This window comes from Leucoraja erinacea, chromosome 2 (genome assembly GCF_028641065.1).
Source record: "Leucoraja erinacea ecotype New England chromosome 2, Leri_hhj_1, whole genome shotgun sequence".
In the NCBI taxonomy this organism is placed as follows: Eukaryota; Metazoa; Chordata; class Chondrichthyes; order Rajiformes; family Rajidae; genus Leucoraja; species Leucoraja erinaceus.
In genome coordinates this window covers 23,679,353-23,704,559 of record NC_073378.1, presented here as the reverse complement: position 1 = coordinate 23,704,559, position 25,207 = coordinate 23,679,353, and the positions used below count along the sequence as shown (strand labels likewise).

Genomic DNA, 25,207 nt, shown 5'->3' with positions numbered 1-25,207 from the left:
CTCTTGCATTCCTGTGTGTTGGCATTTCCACACCAGGTCATGATGCAACCACTCAGGATACTTTCTACCATACATCTGTGAAAATGTGTTAGGACATTTGGAAACATACAAAAAAAGGCACTATCCTATTATTATCATGGATATTTGGACCTGAACCGATTAGATCAATGAGGATAACGATGCTTATTTAACTTGTTGGTATGCTTATTTAACTCGTTGAATATGTAAGATCACCTCATTCAGACCTTGTTCACGTATAAGGTTAAGAGTAAATGGCAATGAAGCATTTATTATATTGAATATGATGGATATAAATAAGTTTGTATTTATTAAGAGATTGCTACGATTTATGTCTAGAAATTGAACTTACCCTTATATAATGTACTAAAATGGCACTATCTTGAGTGCTAATGCCCAATTGGGTAATTCACAAAAATAAATGCAAGATCGGGCTTAAACATATGCTTAAATAAAGAGCATTAAGATGGTTTTCATTCAGATTTAGGTATTCGTCACAAAGGAACGCAAAATGAGAGGGGACCTTATAGAAACATAAAATTCTTAAGGGAATGGACAGGCACGATGCAGGAAAAATGTTCCTGATGTTGTGGGAGTCCAGAGTCACGAGTCACAGGAGTTACATTACTCAACACTGTACCTCGGTGATTGCCAATCACCCCCACCCCCTCCGGACACTCCTTCCACCAGGAAAAAAAAAATTGCACTGTATGCATGTTAATATATTTATTTATTGCTCATATTCTATGTCGCTCGTCTAGGGAGATGCTAACTGCATTTCGTTGTCTCTGTAATGTACACTGCACAATGACAATAAAGTTTGAATCTGAATCTGAATCTGAATCTGAATAAGGGGTAGGCCATTTAGGACTGAGGAAAAACCTTTTCATTCAGAAAGTTGTGAATCTGTGGCATTCTCTGCCACAGATAGCCATGGAGGCCAATTCACTGGTTGTATTCAAGAGAGAATTAGATATAGCTTCTTCTTCTTCTTCTTCTTCTTCATGCGTTTGAGGCAGCAGAAGTCTGCAGCAGGGTGATGCCATTCAGTTCGACATCCATAGGTGCCCGCCCTAAAGCTGCGGAGCTGCTGCTGTCTCTGTTTGTTGTCATTCGCCTGACTGAGGTCAGTTGACAGGGCTCACCATGGGGAGGTCGACAACATGAGCCCCTTAGATATAGCTTAGGGCTAATGGAAGCAAGGGATATGGGGAGAAAGCAGCTACGGGGTACTGATTTTAGATGATCAGCCATTTAATTGAATTAATCGTATTGAATGGCGATACTGGGTCAAATGGCCTACTCCTGTACCTATTTTCTATGTTTCTATGAGATGCTGAGACACTCAGCAGATGAGTCAACATTGGTGGAGAGGAAAACGGGGTCAACATTTCTTGTCAATGGCTCTTCATCAGAACTAAAAAAAGTGTATTCTAAGTTACATAGAGCTGGGGGAATGTAATAGAGTGGAGACAAATTGTGTTAATTTAACAATTACTGAGTGCCAACAGAGAAGAAGCAAAACAACAAAAATGTTGGAACTGTTGAATGCAGTGCAGAGCAGTTAATGGAAATTGTAAACGGTGTTGACTCGAAGGGCCGAATGGCCTACACTTGCGCCTACTTCCTATGTTTCTAAAACCTGCATCATAATGGCAGACACAAAGTGCTGCCGTAATTCAGTGAGTCAGGCAGCATCTCTGGAGAAAAAGGACGAGTGAAGTTACAGTCAGGACCGTTCTTCAAACGTCAGAAATAGGGTCCTGACACATAACTTCATCCATCCTTTTTCTCTAGAGATGCTGCCCGACTTGCTGAGTTACTTCAGCACTTTGTGTCTATCTTTGGTATAAACCAGCATCTGCAGTTTTTTGTTTCTGCATAATGCCAGAGATGTTTTGTAGTAAATGCCTACTATGTTCTGTGTGCTGAAGCAAAGCAAGAATTTCATTGTCCTATACAGGGACACATGACAATAAACTCACTTGATGTAAAATAAAGTGTTTGCAAAGTGGCACTAGTGTTTCACTTAAATGCAATCTTTTAGGAACTGTAAATAGTTATTTTTATGCTGATTACAGAGAAAGGGACCATAAAGAACTTATTTCCATCGAAACTACAGACACGCTGCAGAAAAGGCACCATGGAGATAGGGCACGGACACAAATCTGGACGAAATGAATAACAGCACACTCCAGGGTATATAACAACACCATATGATCCAATGTTTGAAGAAGTTCTGTGCTGTGGGGAGCTCCAAGCCATTGTGAGATATGAGCTAATCAGTCTCACAGACACCACAGCTTTTTGGATTATGGTGCATAACATAGAAACATTGCAAATATCTAGGGAAAACAGTGATGTTTTTTTCCATAGATTTTGAGTAATGAAAAGCTGATAGAAACATGGAAAATAAGTGCAGTAGTACGCCATTTGGCCCTTTGAGCCAGCATCGCCATTCAATGTGATCTGACAGATGTTCTGAAGAAAACATTTCACTTTCTTCACATCTCTGTTGCAGAATTTATTTTATTTATGACTTATAAGCAAAGATTTTAGGTTATACATTTTTGCACCAAATGAGATTAGTAGTTGTGAAAATTGTTGTGACTTACACCAGACAAATATCAACTATGCTAAGCGGATTTGTGCAAAGAAACCCCCAAACCAATTTCCAGATACAATTCTAACTACTGGGAATTATTACTGACGTGAACTAACCTCGGGAAAATTGCATTGATTGTATTTAAAAAAAATACACAAATGGATCTATTTGAATTGTCAACTAGCATGAATTCTGTAAAAATAAATGAATTATGTTGCCACTTTATGTGGATCCAGTCTGGGAGTTATCTTTTTCTACTCAACCAGCTTAGTTAATGGTGGTGCTGTTGAGCCATTTTTGATGTTGTGTACGATAGACCCCTTATGTTCTGCTTCTGCTGTTCTTAATGGTTCTTTGAAAAAGTGTGCAACATTGAAGGAATACTGATTCAGCAGCTGAAGCAGGATGGTAGGTGATAATCAGCAGGTTTCTCTCTCTGTATTTTTCCTTACACTGTGTACTTTTGGGGGGCTAGGCTTAATTAAAAAAAACTCCCAGGGACTCACGTAGAGACGAAAGAAGGAGATGTCCGGCAAGCTGATTCAGTGCGATGCTTGCAGTATGTGGGAGGTCAAGGACACTGCTGGTGCCTCTGGCTGCTACAAATGTGAGAAGTGCATCCAGGTAGAGCTCCTGAATGACCGTGTTGGGGAACTGGAGAAGCAAGTGGATGACCTCCGGTTCGTCCGAGAAACAGAGTCGTTCCTCGACAAGTCCTACAGTAAGATTGTTACACCTAAGGTACTGGAAGAGAGAAGGTGGGAGACAGTGAGAAAGGGAAGGAAGCATGGAATGCCAACGTCCCCGGGTGTTGTACCTCTTGTGAACAGGTTCACCCCACTTAGAAGCTGTCGGGACAGAAGACGTGTTTACACTGAGCGGCGGACTGGCTTGCGATGCGAATAGGGCTGTTGAGCCAAAACCAAAAAGGCCTAAGGCAGGCAACGCCATTGTAGTGGGAGACTCCATTGTGAGAGGTACGGACAGGGGTTTCTGCGGCAACAGACGGGATGCGAGGATGGTGTGCTGCCTTCCTGGTGCCAGGATCCAGGATGTCACGGACAGAGTGCAGAAAATCCTCAAGGGCGAAGGTGAACATCCGGAAGTGGTAGTGCATGTCGGCACAAACGATGTCGGAAAGAAGGGGATGAATATTCTGCAGCGTGACTTTAGAGAGCTCGGAAAAATGCTGAAAAGCAGGACCTCCAGGGTTGTTATCTCCGGTTTGCTTCCAGTTCCTCGTGCTGGCGAGAGCAGGAACAGGGAGATACAGGACCTGAACGTGTGGCTGAGGAACTGGTGCACGGGGCAGGGATTTAGATTCTTAGATCACTGGGATCTGTTTTGGGGTAAGGGGGAACTGTACAAAAGGGACGGATTGCATCTTAACAGGTGTGGGACCAGCATTCTGGCAGGCAGGTTTGCCACTGCTACACGGGTGGTTTTAAACTGAATAAGGGGGGTGGGGTGTCGAATGGGATAGTGGAGGATGGAGTTAAAGGGAAAGGGTTTCTTAAATGTGTGAGCGTAGAGACAGAGGGGTGTGAAATGAGGGTAGAAGCAATAGGTAGCAAGGTGAAAAGTAAAAGTGGCAGGCCGGCAAATCCAGGGCAAAAATCAAAAAGGGCCACTTTTCAGCATAATAGTATAAGGGGTAAGAGTGTTGTAAAAACAAGCCTGAAGGCTTTGTGTCTCAATGCAAGGAGCATTCGTAATAAGGTGGATGAGTTGAATGTGCAGATAGCTATTAATGACTATGATATAGTTGGGATCACGGAGACATGGCTCCAAGGTGACCAAGGCTGGGAGCTGAACATCCAGGGATATTCAATATTCAGGAAGGATAGACAGAAAGGGAAAGGAGGTGGGGTAGCGTTGCTGGTTAGAGAGCAGATTAACGCAATGGAAAGGAAGGACATTAGCTTCGAGGATGTGGAATCGATATGGGTAGAGCTGCGAAACACTAAGGGGCAGAAAACGCTAGTGGGAGTTGTGTACAGGCCACCTAACAGTAGTAGTGGAGTTGGGGATGGCATCAAACAGGAAATTAGAAATGCGTACAACAAAGGTAAAACAGTTATAATGGGTGACTTCAATCTACATATAGATTGGGTGAATCAAATTGGCAAGGGTGCTGAGGAAGAGGATTTCTTGGAATGTATGCGGGATAGTTTTCTAAACCAACATGTAGAGGAACCAAAGAGAGAGCAGGCTATTCTAGACTGGGTATTGAGTAATGAGGAAGGGTTAGTTAGCAGTCTTGTTGTGCGAGGCCCCTTGGGCAAGAGTGACCATAATATGGTTGAGTTCTTCATTAGGATGGAGAGTGACATCGTTAATTCAGAAACAAGGGTCCTGAACTTAAAGAAAGGTAACTTTGAGGGTATGAGACGTGAATTGGCCAAGATAGACTGGCGATTGATTCTTAATGGGTTGACGGTGGATATGCAATGGAAGGCATTTAAAGACTGCATGGATGAACTACAACAATTGTTCATCACAGTTTGGCAAAAAAATAAATCAGGGAAGGTAGTGCATCCGTGGATAACAAGGGAAATCAGGGATAGTATCAAAGCAAAAGATGAAGCGTACAAATTAGCCAGAAAAAGCAGCCTACCAGAGGACTGGGACAAATTCAGAGACCAGCAGAGGAGGACAAAGGGCTTAATTAGGAAAGGGGAAATAGATTATGAAAGAAAACTGGCAGGGAACACAAAAACTGACTGCAAAAGCTTTTATAGATATGTGAAGAGAAGAAGATTAGTTAAAACAAATGTTGGTCCCTTGCAGTCAGAAACGGGTGAATTGATCATGGGGAACAAGGACATGGCAGACCAATTGAATAACTCCTTCGGTTCTGTCTTCACTAAGGATGACATAAATAATCTGCCGGAAATAGCAGGGGACCGGGGGTCAAATGAGAATGGGGAACTGAGTGAAATCCAGGTTAGCGGGAAGTGGTGTTAGGTAAATTGAATGGATTAAAGGCCGATAAATCCCCAGATAGGCTGCATCCCAGAGTACTTAAGTAAGTAGCCCCAGAAATAGTGGATGCATTAGTGATAATTTTTCAAAACTCTTTAGATTCTGGAGTAGTTCCTGAGGATTGGAGGGTAGCTAATGTAACCCCACTTTTTAAAAAGGGAGGGAGAGAGAAAACAGGGAATTACAGACCAATTAGTCTAATGTCGGTAGTGGGGAAACTGCTAGAATCAGTTATTAAAGATAGGATAGCAGCACATTTGGAAAGTGGTGAAATCATTGGACAAAGTCAGCATGGATTTATGAAAGGTAAATCATGTCTGACGAATCTTATAGAATTTTTCGAGGATGTAACTAGTAGAGTAGATAAGGGAGAACCAGTGGATGTGTTATATCTGGACTTTCAGAAGGCATTCGACAAGGTCCCACATAAGAGATTAGTATACAAACTTAAAGCACACGGTATTGGGGGTTCAGTATTGATGTGGATAGAGAACTGGTTGGCAGACAGGAAGCAAAGAGTAGGAGTGAACGGGTCCTTTTCACAATGGCAGGCAATGACTAGTGGGGTATCGCAAGGTCAGTTCTGGGACCCCAGCTATTTACGATATATATTAATGATTTGGACGAGGGGATTGAATGCAACATCTCCAAGTTTGCGGATGACACGAAGCTGGGGGACAGTGTTAGCTGTGAGGAGGATGCTAGGAGGCTGCAAGGTGACTTGGATAGGCTGGGTGAGTGGGCAAATGCATGGCAGATGCAGTATAATGTGGAAAAATGTGAGGTTATCCACTTTGGTGGCAAAAACAGGAAAGTAGATTATTATCTGAATGGTGGCCGATTAGGAAAGGGGGAGATGCAACGAGACCTGGGTGTCATGGTACACCAGTCATTAAAAGTAGGCATGCAGGTGCAGCAGGCAGTGAAGAAGGCGAATGGTATGTTAGCATTCATAGCAAAAGGATTTGAGTATAGGAGCAGGGAGGTTCTACTGCAGTTGTACAGGGTCTTGGTGAGACCACACCTGGAGTATTGCGTACACTTTTGGTCTCCTAATCTGAGGAAAGGCATTCTTGCCATAGAGGGAGTACAGAGAAGGTTCGCCAGACTGATTTCTGGGATGTCAGGACTTTCATATGAAGATAGACTCTGTTTGTACTCGCTAGAATTTAGAAGATTGAGGGGGGATCTTATAGAAACGTACAAAATTCTTAAGGGGTTGGACAGGCTAGATGCAGGAAGATTGTTCCCGATGTTGAGGAAGTCCAGAACAAGGGGTCATAGTTTAAGGATAAGGGGGAAATCTTTTAGGACTGAGATGAGGAAAACTTTTTTCACACAGCGAGTGGTGAATCTCTGTGATTCTCTGCCGCAGAAGGTAGTTGAGGCCAGTTCATTGGCTATATTTAAGAGGGAGTTAGATGTGGCCCTTGTGGCTAAAGGGATCAGGGGGTATGGAGAGAAGGCAGGAACAGGATACTGAGTTGGATGATCAGCCATGATATTGAATGACGGTGCAGGCTCGAAGGGCCGAATGGCCTACTCCTGCACCTATTTTCTATGTTTCCAAATACAATTCACTTTTTTCTCTGAAAAAGTGTCTTGACCCGAAACATCGCCCATTCCTTCTCTCCAGAGATGCTGTCTGTCCCGCAGAGTTACTCCAGCTTTTTGTGTCTTTCTTATTTTTTTCGCATTTATGTTATACCCAGGGTGGAACAGTATGGGATGCATTCAAGCATCAGTCTTGATCATGTGCACAAATCCCAGTGGAGAAGCCGAGGGAAATGTTCAAGATATGGAGGAGATTACAAGAGATTACACTCAATGCAGAGTGTAAAATAAATCTTGGCTGATTTCTTCACACTCTGGACATTAGATTTGTTGCTTGGACAGAGGGCATTGCCCAGATATAATGAGGATGGAAAAACTGGAAGCAACTATAGATACAGTGAACCAAGAAATGTTGGGGAACCAAGAACTGGAGGGCATAGGGTTAAGGTGAGAGGGTGAAGATTTAATAGGAACCTGCAGGGCAACATTTTCACATAGAGGAAGAGGTTGTGGCAGTTACAATTTTCCAACATTTAAGGGACATTTGGACAGGCACATGAATGGGAAAGGTTTAGAGGGATATACAGGCAAAACGTGTGTCAGTGGGACTAGCCTAGATGGGCATCTTAGTCAGCATGGACAAATTGGGCTGAAGGATCTGTTACTGTGCTGTATGTCTTGTGAATGACCTTACAAATCGTGAGGTGGGTGACATATAAAGAATATAATTGTATAGGTTTGGGGGTAAAGAGAGATGGGGAAAGCATAATGCTAACACAAGCCTAAACTAACAGAAGAATTTGATAATTTATCGCTATTCCTTTGCAAACATTGGACATTGTGAAACTGGTGTGCTACAGTGCCGAGAACTACATTCTGCACTCTGTATCTTCCCCTTTGCTTCACCTATTGTACTTGATTTTGGTTTGATTGTATTTATGTATTGTATTATCTCATCTGATTGAATAGCACACAAAACAAATATTTTCAATGTACCTCGGTAAACTCAACAATAATAAAACTAAACCTAAAATGAAGCTTAAAATCAGTATCAAAACACGTGTTGAACCACAAGAATAGAAGAAATAGATAATCGGTTCAAACTGCAAGCCAGTGGAGAAGCTGAGGGAAATGTTGAATGTTGAAAGCCAGAATATTGATTTCTCTAACTTCAGATAGCCCCGGCATTCCCTCTCTTTCTATCACCCCACCCAAGTCGCACTAGCTTTAAGTTTTTACTCAAAAGTTGACAATGGCCTATTTCCTTCATCATCATTACTTTCATTGTTATTTATCTCTCTACATCATCGTCTATATCTCTCGCTTATCCCTAACCAGTCTGAAGAAGGGTCTCGACCTGAAGTTCCCCATTCCTTCTCTCCAGGGATGCTGCCTGTCCCGCTGAGATACTCTAGCTTTTTGTGTCTATCTTCAGGGAATAACAATGTCAGGCTGAAATGAGTGGGAAAATAATATGTTCAACATGGTTGGAAGACAAAAGGGAGGTAGTCATTGATGTATTTCACAACAACCCAAATGACTCTTTGGGGTCATACATAAATTTCACCGTTGAACTAAAATAAAAACGATGACAATTGTTGGAGACAGGTGTAATACCACTCGTCAGTGTTGCTCCCTTATAACCGAATTGCGCGATTACATTGCTGACCTCCTGGATTCCGGGCCAGTAAAGAATAAAGACAACGGGGCAGCGATTACAATGAAACGAAACGTGCAGAATGCAGTCAGTTGTTGCAGATACGTGTTTTGTGTGATTGCAAATATTACTTTACATCCCTGTGTATTTTCAAAGCTTATGGGAACAATTACCATAGCTGTCGCCTCCCCATCACGCAGTATTTTCAGGCAGTGCAAGAGGCGCCCTGATTTCCCAACATGCTGTGTTTCCATGTGTAGACTGTCTGGATTTGGGCAGCTGGGCAGCGTCGAGGGTTGGAAATGAATGCTGGCGGCTGTGGGAGCATGGGCAGGAGCTCGTGACAGTGTTAGAACGGAACCCGGAGCTCGCGCCAGCGATAGAACGCGACCCGGAGCTCGCGCCGCCGATAGAACGCGACCCGGAGCTCGCGCCGCCGATAGAACTCGCGCCGCCGATAGAACGCGACCCGGAGCTCGCGCCGCCGATAGAACGGGAGCCGGGACGGCCATCGCGGGGAGGTTGGAGTGAAGTTGCCGCTGACTCAATCCTCCCCCCCCCAGACAGTGGGAGAGTTCTGGCCACAGAGTGAGCCAAGAGGGTGGCGTACATTGAAACACTCCAAGGAACGGGAGAACCCGACTGCAACAAAAACAAACCTACACGGACAAAATCGATATGCCTCTGTTTACCGCCAATCCGTTCGATCAAGATGTTGGTGAGTCTAGGAGAGGATCCGTACGAATGGCTGCTTTGAAGTCGGTGGTGGTGTATAGTCCCCTCCAAGCTTTTGTTCAGGCTCTGTATGCTGATAGATAGATTTGAGCCTTTGTTTCTGATGGCTGAAGATAATATTGTTGAAGTCCTGCTGAGTATTTGTCAATATTTCCCCCCCAGTAAAAATATTCATCGACACCAATCGTAAATCATTTGCGAGGACAGATTTAATTTAATCTAAGATTAAATGGTTTGATAACTAATCCTAGTTTTCAAGTAAAATATGGAACTTTTGCTTTAATGTATTATTGATTTAAAACCTCGCTTAAACTGAAAGCAATAATTCGTGAATACCGACCATAATATTTTGAAAAATCACAGCGTGGCACAGGTTAGTTGGAGTGTTAACGGTGCAGAGAAGAAAGAAATTAACTGACGTGTAGTTTATTTTGAAATATTCGCAAATTATACTTCATTTTCGATTATATATGATATATATGCATTAATTCTCAAAGAACTTGTGTATAACAAAGAAACAACGGACGCTGTTTATTAATAACTGACGAAACACATTAATATTTCATCTTCACCTTCATTTAGATTTTGGAGCAAGGACCACTTTTCTCCCATCACCTAAAAATGGGTCGCTTCTTGGATGATCTATTCCATGATGCCCTGACCACGTTGAATCTGGCTGAAATATGTTTATGTGTTCATGAGGTTAATTCCCGGGATGGCGGGACTGTCATATATTGATAGATTGGAGCGGCTGGGCTCGTGTACTCTGAAATTTAGAAGGATGAGAGGATATCTTATTGAAATATATAAGAGTATAAAGGGATTGGACACGCTAGAGGCAGAAAACATGTCACAATGTTGGGGGAGTCCAGAACCAGGGACCATAGTTTAAGAATAAGTGGCAAGCGATTTAGAACGGAGATGAGGAAAAGCTTTTTCACACAGATAGTTGTGAGTGAGCGTAATTCTCTGCCTCAGGGTGGTGGAGGCTGGCTCTCTGGAAGCTTTGAAGAGAGAGTTAGATAGAGCTCTTGGGGATATTGGAATTAGGGGATATGGAGAGAAGGCAGGAACGGGGTACGGATTGTGAATGATCAGACAGGATCACATTGAATATGGCTCGAAGGGCCGAATGGCCTACTCCTGCACCTATTGTCTGTTGTGTTATATTTATTTGCATTACATAGTTTGCTATAAACTTGCAGAGTATGTAACTGCATTTTGCTATTCAAAAATATGTTCTAATCTCTTACATAATTACAAAGTTAGGTATTCTATCAAATCTGAAGGTAATAGCAAGAGTATTGTAATTTTGCCAAATTCGTGTGACAGATTGAATTACCTTAAATTATGGAAACACTAAATTTTAAAGTTGTTATTCCTGTATATATAATGGCATACATTGCATTAAAAATTTGCCTGTATAGAATAGCAATGTTCAAGTTTAATGTTTTTATTTTAGGACAGATAAGAGGGGAGTTGATGCCATGTGTGAAAGATAATAAATTACAGGGGAATAAGAAGAGGGGAAATGGACCAAAGGGACTGCTGCCCGTAGAGCCGGTATGGTCCAGTTGAGCTGAATGACCACCTCCTGCGCCATTATAAGAAAACATCGTAATATTTATGTCGATTGCATCAGCAGAGGGAATGTTTCAATGCTGCATAAGGTTTGGAATAACTATGGATGAAAAGAAGAGGGACGAGCACTTGGATTCTAACTGAACAGTTTATTGCTTTTTATTTAAATTACGTACTATTTTGATTATTTGCCCTTTTAAAAAATCGCTCTATGTATGTCGGGGACTACAGGTTGTTTGGATGCAAAAACTGAAGTGTGCTCTTAATTTGCTGCTATTCTTTCATTAATCTGGATGATGGATAGTTTGGAGATATCAACAAGGTTGATAATTCTAATTAGATTAGTATTGGTAAGGGGAGCATACTTGATTCCCACAATAAATATAATACCCGATCAAAGCAATGTAAGCAGTGTCATTTTAAAATCAGATTAATGGACTCGTAGACTTTTCAAAAATCTGGATAAATATTCTTGTGCAGCACCAGGAATGTACTGCTGTCTTTCAGAACAAGTTATACCAAGCTGCCCTATTAATTGATTGGGATCTGGATGTCACTCACAGGGTAGCATTTATTTTCCATCCCTAATTGTCCCAGAGAAGATGGTGGTTAGCTGTCACTTGAGCTGCTGCAATTCTTCTGATGAAGGTACTTCCACAGTACTGCTGGATAGGGAGTTCCAGGATTTAGATTCAGTAATCATGAAGGAATGGCAATATATTTCCAAGTCGGGCTTGTGCGTGATGTGCATATTGTGGTGTTCCCAGGCATGTGCTGTTCTTGAGTTTTTTGTTGATAGAGGTCATGGGCTTGGATGGATCTGTCAGAGTAGCAACAATTGCAGTCCTTGTTTTAGATGGTAAATGGTGCAGCCACTCTCAGAATACGAGTAATTTGTGATAACTATCCTCTGACCTACTCTGGTGGCTTTGACATTTATATGGCTGATTCAGTTGAATTTCTGCGCAATGTTGACCCTCAGGATATTTGAGTTCACAAGTTCACATGATAAGAGCAGAATTAGGCCATCCAGCCCATCAAGCCTACTCCACCATTCAATCATGGCTGATCTATCTTTCCTTCTCAACCCCATTCTCCTGCCTTTTCCCCCCATAACCCAGTGCCGTCAAACTCTCATCATATGTCAATGAGGGGGACTTGGCAAAGGTGATGACATTGAGTTTGAAGGATGGATGATTAAATTCACTAATATTGGAGATGATAATTTCTTGGCACTTGCTTATTACAAATATTATGCCAATTCTCAGCCCTTGCTTGAATGTTGTCTTGGTCCAACTGTGTAAGCATTGACTGCTTCATTGGACAAAAAGTTGTGAATCGGTTCATTAAAGATTGTGCAGTCATGAGACAACATTTCCACATTTAATCTTTGATGGAAAAGGTCTTCAATGAAGCAGTTAAAGGGAGGGTTTAACCGAACTTGGCCACGTGGTGGGACCCAAAGCAGATGAGAAAATTGAGGTAAATGTACAAGTTAAAGAAAATAAGTTCAGAGGCAGGAGATGTTGGGCAGGATATGAAGCAAGGAAGGTCTGATAGACTAAACTGCATTTATTTTAATGCACGAAGCCTGACAAGGTAAGGCAGATGAACATAGGAGCATGAGTATGGACATGGAGCTATGATTATAAAAGGTATTTCTAGACTGTCAGCTGTCAGCTCAATATTTCAGTCTGTAGAAGGTACAGGTATGATAAAGGTGCTGGTAAGAGAGGAGGGCTTTCGTATTTTTTATTGTTCAGTAGAATATCTCCGCAGTCCTGAGAGGTTGTCATTGAGGCTCTTCGGTGGAACTGAGAAAGGGAAGAAATAGGTAGCAGGAATTAGTGGAGCAAATGTGTAGGGAGATCCCAGAGAGCTGGAAGAATAATAGAGCTTCCAGTGTAGGTGAGTTTTACTTCCATCATATTGACTGGGATTGCTGTAGCACTAATTGCTTGGATGAGATGGAATTTGTTAAGTATATCCAGGATTATATAGATGATCCACGAGAGTATGGGCAACATTGGAAATGAGGCAGGGCAAAGTGACTGATATGTCAGTGGGGGAGCATTTTGGGACCAGTGACCACAATTCTATTAGTTTAAAAATAGTTATGGAAAATGTTGATGATATTAGACAGGAACTTGTAAAGGTTGATTGGGACAGACTGTTTGCAGGAAAAGGGATGCCTGGCAAGTGGGAAACTTTGAAGGTGAGATAGGAAGAGTTCTGGGGCAACATGATTCTGTGATTCTATAACTCTGAGATGACTGGGTCAATCCCTGATCAACCAGGGTTCCCTAAAAGGGCCTGTCCCACTATGGCAACCTAATTTGCGAGTTTAGAAGAGTTTGCGCTCGCCACAAACTCGCAGCATGGTTGACACGTGGTCCTAGGAGGTCAATGTAATGCTCTTCACAGAATCATGTTGTCCCAGAACTCTTCCTATCTCACTTTCAAAGGTCTCCCACTTGCCATTCATACCTTTTCTGCAAACACATGTTCACTGTCCTGAGTAACTCCTGTAGTGTTTTCCTGGTGGGATGACCACAGCATTTGTTGTTTATGCAAGATATGATTTAGTTGTGCCACTATTGGAATGTAATCCGATTCATCCTCATTGACTTCAGTTTTATCTTGGCTTATGGACACTGCGCTCAACCAAATACTGCCTTGATACCCATAAGACATAGGAGCAGAATTAGATAATTCGCCCATCGAGTCTGCTCTGACATTCAATCATGGCTGATCTATTTCTCCCTCTCAAACCTGTTTTCCTGCCTTCTCCCTGTAACCTTGGATGCCCTATCTCCACTTTAAAAATATGCAATAACTTGGCCTCCACTGCCATCTGTGGCAAAGGATTCCGCAGATTGACCACCCTCTGTCTAAAAAATACCCAGGGAAGACACTCCCACTTTTGTTCGACCCTTGGATCCATGTTTGGTACATGGGTATGATGGGGGTATAGAATGGAGAGTTCTTGGCTAAACTCAAACTGGGTATTAGTAAGCAGGTCATCGGAGAGTAAATGTTGCTTGGTTGTCTTCGTGATTATTTTATGTAGATGATGAGCATGGATTAATTTGTGGTAATTTGCCAGGTTGGATTTACGAATGGGACATACCTGGGCAATTGTTGGGTTGGTGGACGTATTGTAGGTGAAGCAGCTTGGCGAGAGATGCAGCAGATCTTGGAACACAGGTCTTCAATACTAGATTCAGAACACTGGATGGGTTCATAGCCTTCGCAGTATCCCTTGTTCTCAGCAACTTCTCCATTTCATGTGGAGTGGATCAAATTGGCTGGAAGCCACTTCTCTAATGGTGGAGGTCTTAGAAGGAAGCTAAAATGCATCATCTACATGGCATCTCTGTTTGACCAATGTTGTGGATGCTTCAGCATAGTCTGTAACATTGATGCTTGGCCCCATACATCATCGAGGATGGAAGCATCCTCCTGTTAGTTGTTGATTGCCATTTATAATAGTGTGGCAGGGTTTAGCATTGATCTTATCCATTATTGTGAGTTTAGCTTTAAGGTGAAAGAGGCAAAGTTTAAAGGAGTTGTGCAAGGTTTGTATCTAGAAAGTAGTAGGTGCCTGGAACGTGCTGCTGGGGTGGTTTTGGAGGCAGATACTATACTGACATTTAAGAGACTTTTAGATAGGCAAATGCAAATGCAGGGAATGGAGGGATTTGGATTATGTGCAGGTAGATAAAAGTTGGATCGTGGCATCATGTTCGACAGACATGATGGGCCAAACAACCCATGCTATGCTGATCTATGTTCTATCATTTTGCCTTGATTATTGCCTGCTGTTTTGCAGAATAGCTGGAGAAATTTGATCACGTTGCTGTATTGAAGGAGGGCAAGAATTTTTTTTTTTCTCATTTTCTGGTTAATTTTTCTCCTATGTCTGCATAAAACACAATCTGGCCAATATCACATTGCATTCCTTCTTTGCATAATTTGATGTTCTTTCACCTTGCATTTGAAAAGCCCTTCTTTGGCAGTAAACCTTTTCGTTTAGTTTAGAGATATAGCATGGAATCAGGCCCTTTGGCTCACCAAGTTCACATGGACCATCACCTGTACACTAGTTCAATGTTTTCCCACTTTTGCATTCTTCACGCTAGGGACAGGGCCAATTTGCAGAAGCCAACTAACCTACAAACCTGCATGTCTTTGGAATGTGGGAGGAAACTGGAGCACCTGGAGGAAGCCCCGCAGGCACAGGGAGCATGTGCAAACTTCACACAAACTACATTCGAGGTCAGGATTGAACCACTGTGCTACCCCAATGTCATGGGGAAATTTGTGAAAGACACAGTAAATTTAGAGACACCACGTAGCACAGATGCTGGAATCTAGAGCCAAAACCAAGCAGCTGACAGAGCTAGTCCATCTCCACCCCCTGAAGAAATCCCTCTTAAATATAGCCATGAACTGGCCTCACTACCCTCTGAGCATCATCTGTGGTGAAAAGGATTTCCCTTTTATCCTTAAAGTTTCAGGACTTCCCTGGGAAGAAAGAAGTTAGCTGATCTTTCTTCAAAGACAGGACATGGAATTAGTCTGAGTGAACTCTCTGAGATGGGGTCCTTCCTCAGATTTGAATTAAAGGATGAATCTGAGATGGGGCCCGTAGTGAAAGATGAATCAAAGAGGTGAGAGATGATGGAGGCAGGTGAGGGAGGGGTGGAGCTTAGTTTGGGACACAATGGCAGATGGGTGATGGGTAGAAGCAGACAAGCAGGGCAGATGGAGTCCAGTATGGAAGGGATGTGTGATGGTTGAGACAGCTGCTGGAGGTTGGTAAGTGGGGACACAAGGTTGTCCAGCGGTATGTTTTTTACTCTATAACTTTATACCCTTCATGATCTCCTGCAATTTGACAATTCCACCCTGGGGAAAAAAAGTGTCTTGCCCCGCCTTTGTTTCTCATGATTTTATATGTTTGTATCAGGTTGTCCCTCAGCCTCTCTTGCTCCATAGAGTCATAGAGTGATACAGTGTGGAAACAGGCCCTTCAGCCCAACTTGCCCACACCCGCCAACATGTCCCAACTACACTAGTCCCACCTGCCTGCGCTTGGTCCATATCCCTCCAAGCCTGTCCTATCCATGTCTAACTGTTTCTTAAACGATGGGATAGTCCCTGACTCAACTAACTCCTCTGGCAGCTTGCTCCATATGCCCACCACCCTTTGCGTGGAAAAAGTTACCCCTCGGATTCTTATTAAATCTTTTCCCCTTCACCTTGAACCGATGTCCTCTGGTCCTCAATTCCTCTACTCTGTGCAAGAGACTGCGTCTACCCGATCTCTTCCTCATGATTTTGTACACCTCTAAAAGATCAAAGTTTGAAAAAATCCAAGTTTGTCTAAATTTTTCCGATACCTAATCCAGGCAGCATCCTGCTGAACCTCTTCTCCTCTCACCAAAGCCCTCCACATCCTTCCGGTTAAGAGTGACCAGAACTGCATGCAATGCAGTTTCCTTATTTGTCTCTATTACCCTTTTTAACTAAAATAACAGCATTAAGACTTATCCAGTCCTCTGGGACCTTGCCTGTGGCTAAGGAGGATATAAAGAACTCTGTCAAGGCAATCTAGATTATTGTCTCCCCACCTCGATGTCTTGGCATAGGTTTCATTAGGCTTTAGGGAGTTAGTCATCCAGGTATTTTTCAAAAGACTCAACATCTCCTTGTTATCTTGTCCTAGCATATCAGTATACCCCTCCCTGATCTCACTATCTCTTGTGTAGTTCTCCTTTATAAATACAAATGCAAAGTACTCATTTAATATCTTGCCCGCTTCCTCTAGCTCCAGGCATAAATTCCCTCCTTTGTCCTTGGCTCCTACTGTCTCTGTAGCTATCCGCTTGTTTTTCATGTGTGTAAAATGTCTTGGTTCTACTTGCCAAGGACATTTCATGGCCTATTTCAGTCCTCCTGATTCCCTATTTTATTTTCTGCTTCCTGAATAATCCTCAAGGGTCCCATCAAATTTCAGCTTTCTGGAACTTACATGCTTTTTTCTTTAACATTTTTTTTATAATGCCTCTCATCATTCATAAAAAACATAGAAAATAGGTGCAGGAGTAGGCCATTCGGCCCTTTGAGCCTACACCGCCATTCAATATGATCATGGCTGATCATCCAACTCAGTATCCTGTACCTGCCTTTTCTCCATACTGCCTGATCCCTTTGGCCCCAAGGGCCACATCTAACTCCCTCTTAAAATATAGCCAAGTGGCAGAGAATTCCACAGATTCACCACTCTCATCTCAGTCCTAAAGGATTTCCCCCTTATCCTTAAACTGTTACCCCTTGTTCTGGACTTCCCCAACATCGGGAACAATCTTCCTGCATCTAGCCTGTCCAACCCCTTAAGAATTTTGTAAGTTTCTCTAAGATCCCCCCTCAATCTTCTAAATTCTAGCAAGTACAAGCTGAGTCTATCCAGTCTTTCTTGATATGAAAGTCCTGACCTCCCAGGAATCAGTCTGGTGAACCACTCCCTCTATTCAAGATTCCCAAACCTTGCTTTCCTGTCTTGTTTTCTTGCAAGAACACAGTTGGTCTTAAATTCTGATCAGCAAGTATTTAAAAGACTCCAAGATATTATATAAGGACTTGTCCAGCCTCTCTAAATTTATGCCCCACCTTCTGCCTAATACTGTTATAATTCCCACAATTTGGCAGTTCTGCCCGAGGTCCAGTCTTATTGTTATCCACAACTACCTAAAAAACTGAGGAGTATGATCACTACTTCCAAAATTATCTCCCACTGAATCTCCATTTGTCTGCCCAGGCTTATTTCCTAAACCCATCTAAAATTCTGGCAATTAAGAAGTTTCTGTCAATAATGGCTCAATAGAAGTTAGTGAGAGACATGCTGAGCTTCCTAAGCCTTCTAGTGAAGTTGTTGCATTGGTGTGCTCTCTTTGCCATTGGTTTGATATGGTGAGTCCCAGTCAAGTTGTTGATGATATTTACTCCTTGGAACTTGAAGCTTTGAACCATCTCTACTTCAGCGCCGTCAATGTATACCAGTATATGTGTACCGCTTCACATCCTGAAGCTGATCACTTTCTCATTTGTCTTGCAGACATTGAGGGACATTGTAGTCTAGACACCAGGTTATGAGGTTCTCATTATAGACATAAAATGCTCGAGTAACTCAGCTGGACAGGCAGCATCTTTGGAGAGAAGGAATGGGTGATGTTTCGGGTCGAAACCCTTCTTCAGATGCCTTCCTTCTCCATCTCCTTCCTGTACTCCGTCTTGTCATTATTTGATATCCGGCCCACTACGATGGTGTCGTCTGCGAATTTATGAATTGAGTTGTATTTGGTTGCACAGTCGTGGGTGTATAAGGAGTAAAGATGGGGGCTAAGAACCACAGAGCACAGGAGTTGAGGATTATCGTCGGGGATGATTTGTCACCTATCCTCACTGATTGTGGTCTGTTGGTCAGGAAGTCGAGGATCCAGTTGCTGAGATGAATGCTGACTCCAAGTTCCATGAATTTGGATGGGATAATGGAATTAAAGGCAGAGCTGTGGTCTATGAATCGGAGTCTGATGTAGGTGTTTCTCTTATCCAGCTTTTGGACCTGTTGTGGCGGGGGGCGAACTGCAGTGGGTCAAGATTGCTTGGTAAACTGGTTAATGCATCTCATAACCAGCCTCTCAAAGCACTTAATGATGGTGGAAGTCAAGGTCACTGAACGACAGTCATTCAAGAGGCATGAGTTCTTGCTTTTCTTAGGCACTGGGATGATAGTGGCCTTTAAGCAGGTGGGTGCCTCGGAACACAGTACGGAGAGATTAAAGATGTCCGTGAGCGCTCCCTCCCTTAGTCAGCACAGCTCCTAGGGATGTGGCCAGGGACTTTACGTGGGTTCAATCTCAGGAAGGCCGATCTAACTTCTGTAACAGCAACCCTGGGAAGAAGCACTCTACAGTCTGAAGGACGGATGTCATTGCCCCGTTGGCTATCTGCTCAAAGCGAGCATAGAATGCATTAATTTCATCAGGTAGAGCTGTGCAATCACCAGCGATGTGCCTGACTTCGCTTTGCAGCTAGTTATAGCATTCTGACCTTGCCACAGTCTGTGGATGTCTGAATGATTTTACTGGGACTCAAGTTTGTCCTGGTGTGGATGGACACTTGAAAATGTGACAATGGAATTGTGAAAAAGGAGAAATTAAGACACTTTTTAAAAATCTCACCTATTCTCCATGCCCACTAATGGATAGCCAAGCTTGGATACAGTGCAATCTTTTGTTGTGAGGATTGTGGACTTGAAGACATTCTTTTGGAATCACTCGTGCCATGTATCTGTCATAAATTAAAAAGAAGGACCAATTTCACTATCAGAATTTGCACAATTTCTGAAATAGCTGAGTGATAAACTGAGGGAAATAAATTATATACACGTGGAAGGATGTTTTTTTTAAATATAAAATTAAAAAATAAAATTCTAAAGCAGATAGGAAAGTGCAAATCTGTAAATTGTTTCAATTTATAGCCTTGCGCTTTCCTATTAAACAAAGCTATGGAGATGGATATAAACAATGATAATGTCAGTTGCTGATTTCTGTTGTAATAAAAATGTAATCGATTCTGAGGAAAGGGAAGTAGGTTATCACCTAGTACTACTTTTGAGGTATAATTTTGTTCATTAAACAGGAGAACAAAACTGGAGAATCAAAGCATGGAAGGTGTTAAGATGTGTTACTATCAGGGCGGGGTGCACGAGGAGGAGGCGATGGAGCCGCTGTGCGGGACCCGTCATTCGTTCCGACCCTTTGTCACCACACACCTAATATCTTTGCCCCGTAATACAGCCGTCGCCGACACGAAACGTCACGTTCCTTTTCTCCAGATATGCTCCCTGACCCGCTGAGTTACTCAATTTTTTTATGTCTATCTTCGGTATAAACCAGTATCTGTAGTGCCCAGCCGGGCACAATGATTCGGCGTTTAGGTTGCCCGGCGGCACTTTTGATGGTCAATGGCACCCGGGCAACCGTTAATTTTGAGCCCTGTGTATGGGCAAACGCAGGCAGATGGGACTTCTTGGTCGGTATAGTCAAGTTGGACCCTAGGGCTTGTTTCTGTGCTGTATTACTCTGGCTTTAGGCATGAAAGATTTCAGAATGAAATACAGTAGCAACAGCAGGAAAGATTGAAGCTTGTTAGTGCATACGTTTCTGCAACGAGAAACTGATAATGATTGTATCTGATAATCTACCATGTCGATTGAGAGATAAATAGTGACAGGAGACCAAGTTTGACATACTTTTGGAATACAATACTTTGAAATACAGTTTCTGTTTGACATACCGCTGATGAATCTTCTGCAGTTCATCTGAAGGGAAGGGGAGGGGGGTCCTCTAATATAAAGCCTTGCTCCAAAGTACATGGACAATTGTGTGTAGTAAAGATAGCCTACAAACACTATTTGAATTGGAGCTTGTTAAAAGATTTGCACTACAGTTCAGTTTGGTCAGGAGAAAGAGCGCTAAACTATATTTTTGGAAAGATTACTGGTGCTACACTAAATCTTGAGATAGAATTGGCTTGTGATTAAAGCAGATCTGTCATGTCAACAACTTCCTTGATTTTTACAGGTGACTCGCCATCCAATCCGCACCCTGCATTACGGCAGTTCTAGTTACGGAAACAATTCCTTACAAAATTTGCAAATCGCTACCTAAAATTTGAAATAGATTATCATTTGCTCATTAAATTTATGTGAGAATAAAAAAGTGAATAAATCAACCTTTATTTTTTCCAAATTGAATTTTTTTGCATTTATGAAGTTATGTTGCAACTTCAGGTTACGGTCTGTTTCCCAGGAGCATACTCCCTCCCATATTGAGGGTCGCTCCTTCTGTTGGGAATGTCATATAGACTCATCTGGTGGGAATGTCATTTAGAGTATGGTGTGGAAATAGGCCCTTCGGAGCAACTTGCTCACACCGACGAATGCATTCCACCTACACTAGTCCAACCTGCCTGTGTTTGACACAAAACTCTTTATCCATGTGCCTATTTAAATGATTCTTAAACATTGCATTTGTACATGCTACAACTACCTCCTCTGGCAGCTCATTCCATACACCCGCCACCCTTTGCGTAAAAAAAAAAGTATATCCTCTGATTCCTATTAAATCTCCCCCACCCCCCCACATTAAACCTATGTCCTCTGGTTCTTGACTCCCGTACAGTACGCACAAGATTCTGTGCGTTTCCCCCATCTATTCCTCGCATGATTTTGTACACTTCTATAAGATCACCCCTCATCCTCCTGTGCTCCAAGGAATAAGGCCCTAGTCCGCTCAACCTCTCCCTATAGCTCACGCCATCAAGTCTTGGCAACATCCTCATAAATCTTCTCTGCGTCCTTTCCAGCTTGACAACATCTTTTGTGTAACATGGTGACCAAAACTGAACACAATACTCTAAATGTGACCTCACCAACATCACCACGCTATCTTCCTGTGACGCCATTTTCAAGGATTGAAGTACCTGCACTCCTAGATCCCTCGGCTCTCTGCCACACTCCCTAGAGCCCGACCATTCACCATGCAGGTCTTGCCCATGTTAGACTTTTCAAAATACAACACCTCACTTTTCTGTGTATTAAATTCCATCAATCATTCCTTGGCCATTTGTTAATACTGGCCAAATTAAAGACATCATACAATGGAGGATCCCTGCACTTGTCAGAATTGCTTAACCCTTGTCAGCTGAAATTTACAGGCTCAGACTGGTATGCAGGATGGTGAGGGGTCCAAGTTTTCCCCTTGTTTCTCCTAAATTGATAAAATGTATAGCAGTTTTGCAAATGAACCCTAAATGCATCATTTCGATTGGATATCTGCAAGGGCATTGTAAATAGTATAAATAATGTTGCGAGACGGTCATCCTGTAGGGTGATGATTGGTTGAAATGTTGAGCCTTGGAGAAACTGTTTGAATCACAGTGGCTAGAGTATAGATTGGCTGGGAATACTATAGTCCATTCGAGATTTCATTGGTCAATTTAATTTGAATTCGAGAGCCCGCGTATGTGGAGGGATACGCACCAAAACTAATTGGTCCGAGAACGAGTTTAGACTTGCAGAATCAAATTGCCAAATACAGAATTTCACATTGAAGTTCTGCCCGTATGGTAGAATTTGAATTCTCTGTAAACAGAACATCGGAACGTGCATATTTGAGATTGATTTCGAATAGCGGCTGATCAATAGTGAATAGTAACAGATCGATTGTTGATTAGTACTTGATAGTGAAGAGTAACTGAGAGACGGGAACCTGGTTTACTTGGTGAAAAGTACCCGGATGTGAGAGGTACTCCTAATTCTGTAGAACTTAGAGAGGAGGGATGGAGGTCCCCCTAGAGAAGTCCAGTCTTAGCAGGGGAAAGTAACATTTAGAAGGAAATGTGGTACCCCTCAGCAAAGAGTACCCTAGGAAGGGGAAAATCTTCAGTATCAGAGGGAGAGGTTCACTGATTGATAACAGCGTGATGCGACATTGAGATTCAGTGTTTGTAAACTGTGCGCTAACGTGTTAAATTATCATTGTAAATTGTAGAAATCCAGCATCGTCTTTTTTAGCATCTTCATCGGATCAGAATTGTATAAATACTTTGTGTATGTAAAAGGATTTAGAGTGTGTTAAGATCGCAGACTGCTACTTGTATTGTCTGTGTAAGTGCTTAAGGATTTTTGGGTGTTAGATAATTGAAGCAAAAGTGTTTGAATTGAATATTTGTATTTGTTTAAATCGGGATGGTAGAATTGTTAGAATCTGATTCGCGGTGGTTCGATCAGGGATCGTATTATTTTTTATCGCTGTGTCGAGGGAGGAGTCGTTCCGTTGACCGAGCACACCACGAGGAGGGATTGAGACTACTGCGATTTAATTTTGAGACTGTATAGTTAACAAATGCTCTATTAGACGAATGCTTATCGTTTATACAGGAATGTGGTTAGGCATACTTATAACAAGCGGAATAATTTATTTTCTGTATTTGATTTTTGCTTGCGTGTTTAGAGCTCATTTGCACGTGCTTAGATTAAGGTCGGAGATAGGAAACGGGCTGCGGGAACGTGTGTGATTGTGGTTGGTTGTTACCTAGAGCACCTTAATTTCTGAAGGTACACAAAAATGCTGGAGAAACTCAGCGTGTGCAGCAGCATCTATGGAGCGAAGGAAATAGGCAACGTTTCGAGCCAAAACGTTGCCTATTTCCTTCGCTCCATAGATGCTGCTGCATCCGCTGAGTTTCTCCAGCATTTTTGTGTACCTTCGATTTTCCAGCAAGTGCAGTTCCTTCTTAAACACCTTAATTTTTGAATATTGTTTAAAAACGACTTTGGTAAATTTGAAATTAGAAAGGGGGAAATTGTTAAGAGCTGTGAGTAGCTTGAGAGTTACTTCCATATCCAATAGAATGGGGAACCACGTAAATAAAGATATGACCGCTGACTCGGAAAGTCCGTTACAAGAAATATGGAGTGAATTTCCACAAAAAGCTGACTGATTGAGAATTCTTTCCGGAGTATTAAGTAGAGAATTAGGGAGCGAATTATGGCCCAAAGGGGGCATAGATACAGTAAAGGGATTGAAATGCATTGAGCAGATTGTCTGGCATTGCAGCAATAATTAATTGAGTTGTGGAAACATTATTACGAGGAACAGAAAGTGAATAGAGCGGTGGAAAAAATTGGAAGGAAGCAACTCTAAAGCGGGGGATAAAATTAGAGGATACTGAAGCATTTGAACCACCAGGTAGCCTAAGGGAGGAGCCTGAGAGTATTAGAGATAAGCGGAAAAGAAAATCTTCCACAGAGAAACTGGCATCCATAAGTTTTAAGCGTGAGGATCCGATGGTTGGCACTGGGTACGAGGGGGATGATGATGATTGTTTAGAAGATTGGGAAAGTGCTAAAATTAGGAATCACTTCCACCACCTTATTCATCTTGCAATCCCCATGTCACAGATACACATTGTGGAGCTTGTGAACGGAATAGACAATTAGATTCCATGGCACAGACTTCCTTAAACCCGACCGCTCCATCTATTACAGATAGTCCTGGAGTTCACCGTACCAGAAGCCAGACTCGGAAAATAACTCAATTAGTTAAGGGGAAAGAAGAGCGTATTCCTAGACAAAAAGAACAAGCAGTTAGAGAAGGAAATAAATCATTTAGAAGATACCGTGAACCCCCTGGTGAAGGGGAAGATACATCTGGGAGTGAGACAACCATTGAAGATGCTAAGGTAGATCTTGAAACTAAACAAACAACCCTTAGACAGTTCCCTGTAATGGAAATGCCTAATCCTTCTTTTGATCCAACCAATGCAGTGAGTGCAAATAATTCCTGTACAATTAGAGTCTATTCCCCATGGAAGCCTAACGAGATGATGGATACTGAGTTGGATGATCAGCCATGATCATATTGAATGGCGGTGCAGGCTCGAAGGGCCGAATGGCGTACTCCTGCACCTAATTTCTATGTTTCTATGGCTATTTTTAGTCAAATATCCGATAGTAGGAAATCATTCGCTTCTTTTGTGGATCACTTCAATCAATCAATCAATCAATCAATCAATCAATCAATCAATTAACCTTTATTTATTGTCATCTTGCAAAGCAACAATTGTACAGTGCAAAATGAGAAGACATTTCCCACGGAATACCGGAGCATCGCACATAAAACTTAAACATTTCACACATACTAAAAACAATCCAGTCCCTGATAAAACAGTACGAGTAGTTAGAAAGTGCAGGTAAAAACAGCAACATTAAAATACAGTAAAAAAAAAAACCCCATAAGAACTACAATGCGAGTTTATCACGCAGATTTATGGGCGGTGACCCAGCAAATAATGACCCCAAGCGAGCATACCAGGTACCTAACGAATTTAGGACATCCGTAACATGAAGCTCTCGCAAATATAATCGCAGACAATGGTGCAAGGGAAGATACTGTTTTAACAGCCCTTGCAAACGCCCTTCAAAAACCAATTGATTTGGC

General features: G+C 42.3%; 1 protein-coding gene across 4 annotated transcripts in view; it reads left to right on the top strand.

Moving 5' to 3' along the window:
- Positions 1-9,266: 9,266 nt before the first annotated feature.
- The window catches only part of LOC129707725 (signal transducing adapter molecule 1-like), a 72,123-nt gene continuing 56,182 nt past the window's right edge, over positions 9,267-25,207 (top strand). For all 4 annotated transcript variants that reach the window (XM_055652985.1, XM_055652976.1, XM_055652966.1 and 1 more), the window contains exon 1: positions 9,267-9,537. In XM_055652985.1, the coding sequence (XP_055508960.1) occupies positions 9,498-9,537 (40 nt within the window). In that variant the 5' untranslated portion in view covers positions 9,267-9,497. The remainder of the gene's footprint in view (positions 9,538-25,207) is intronic.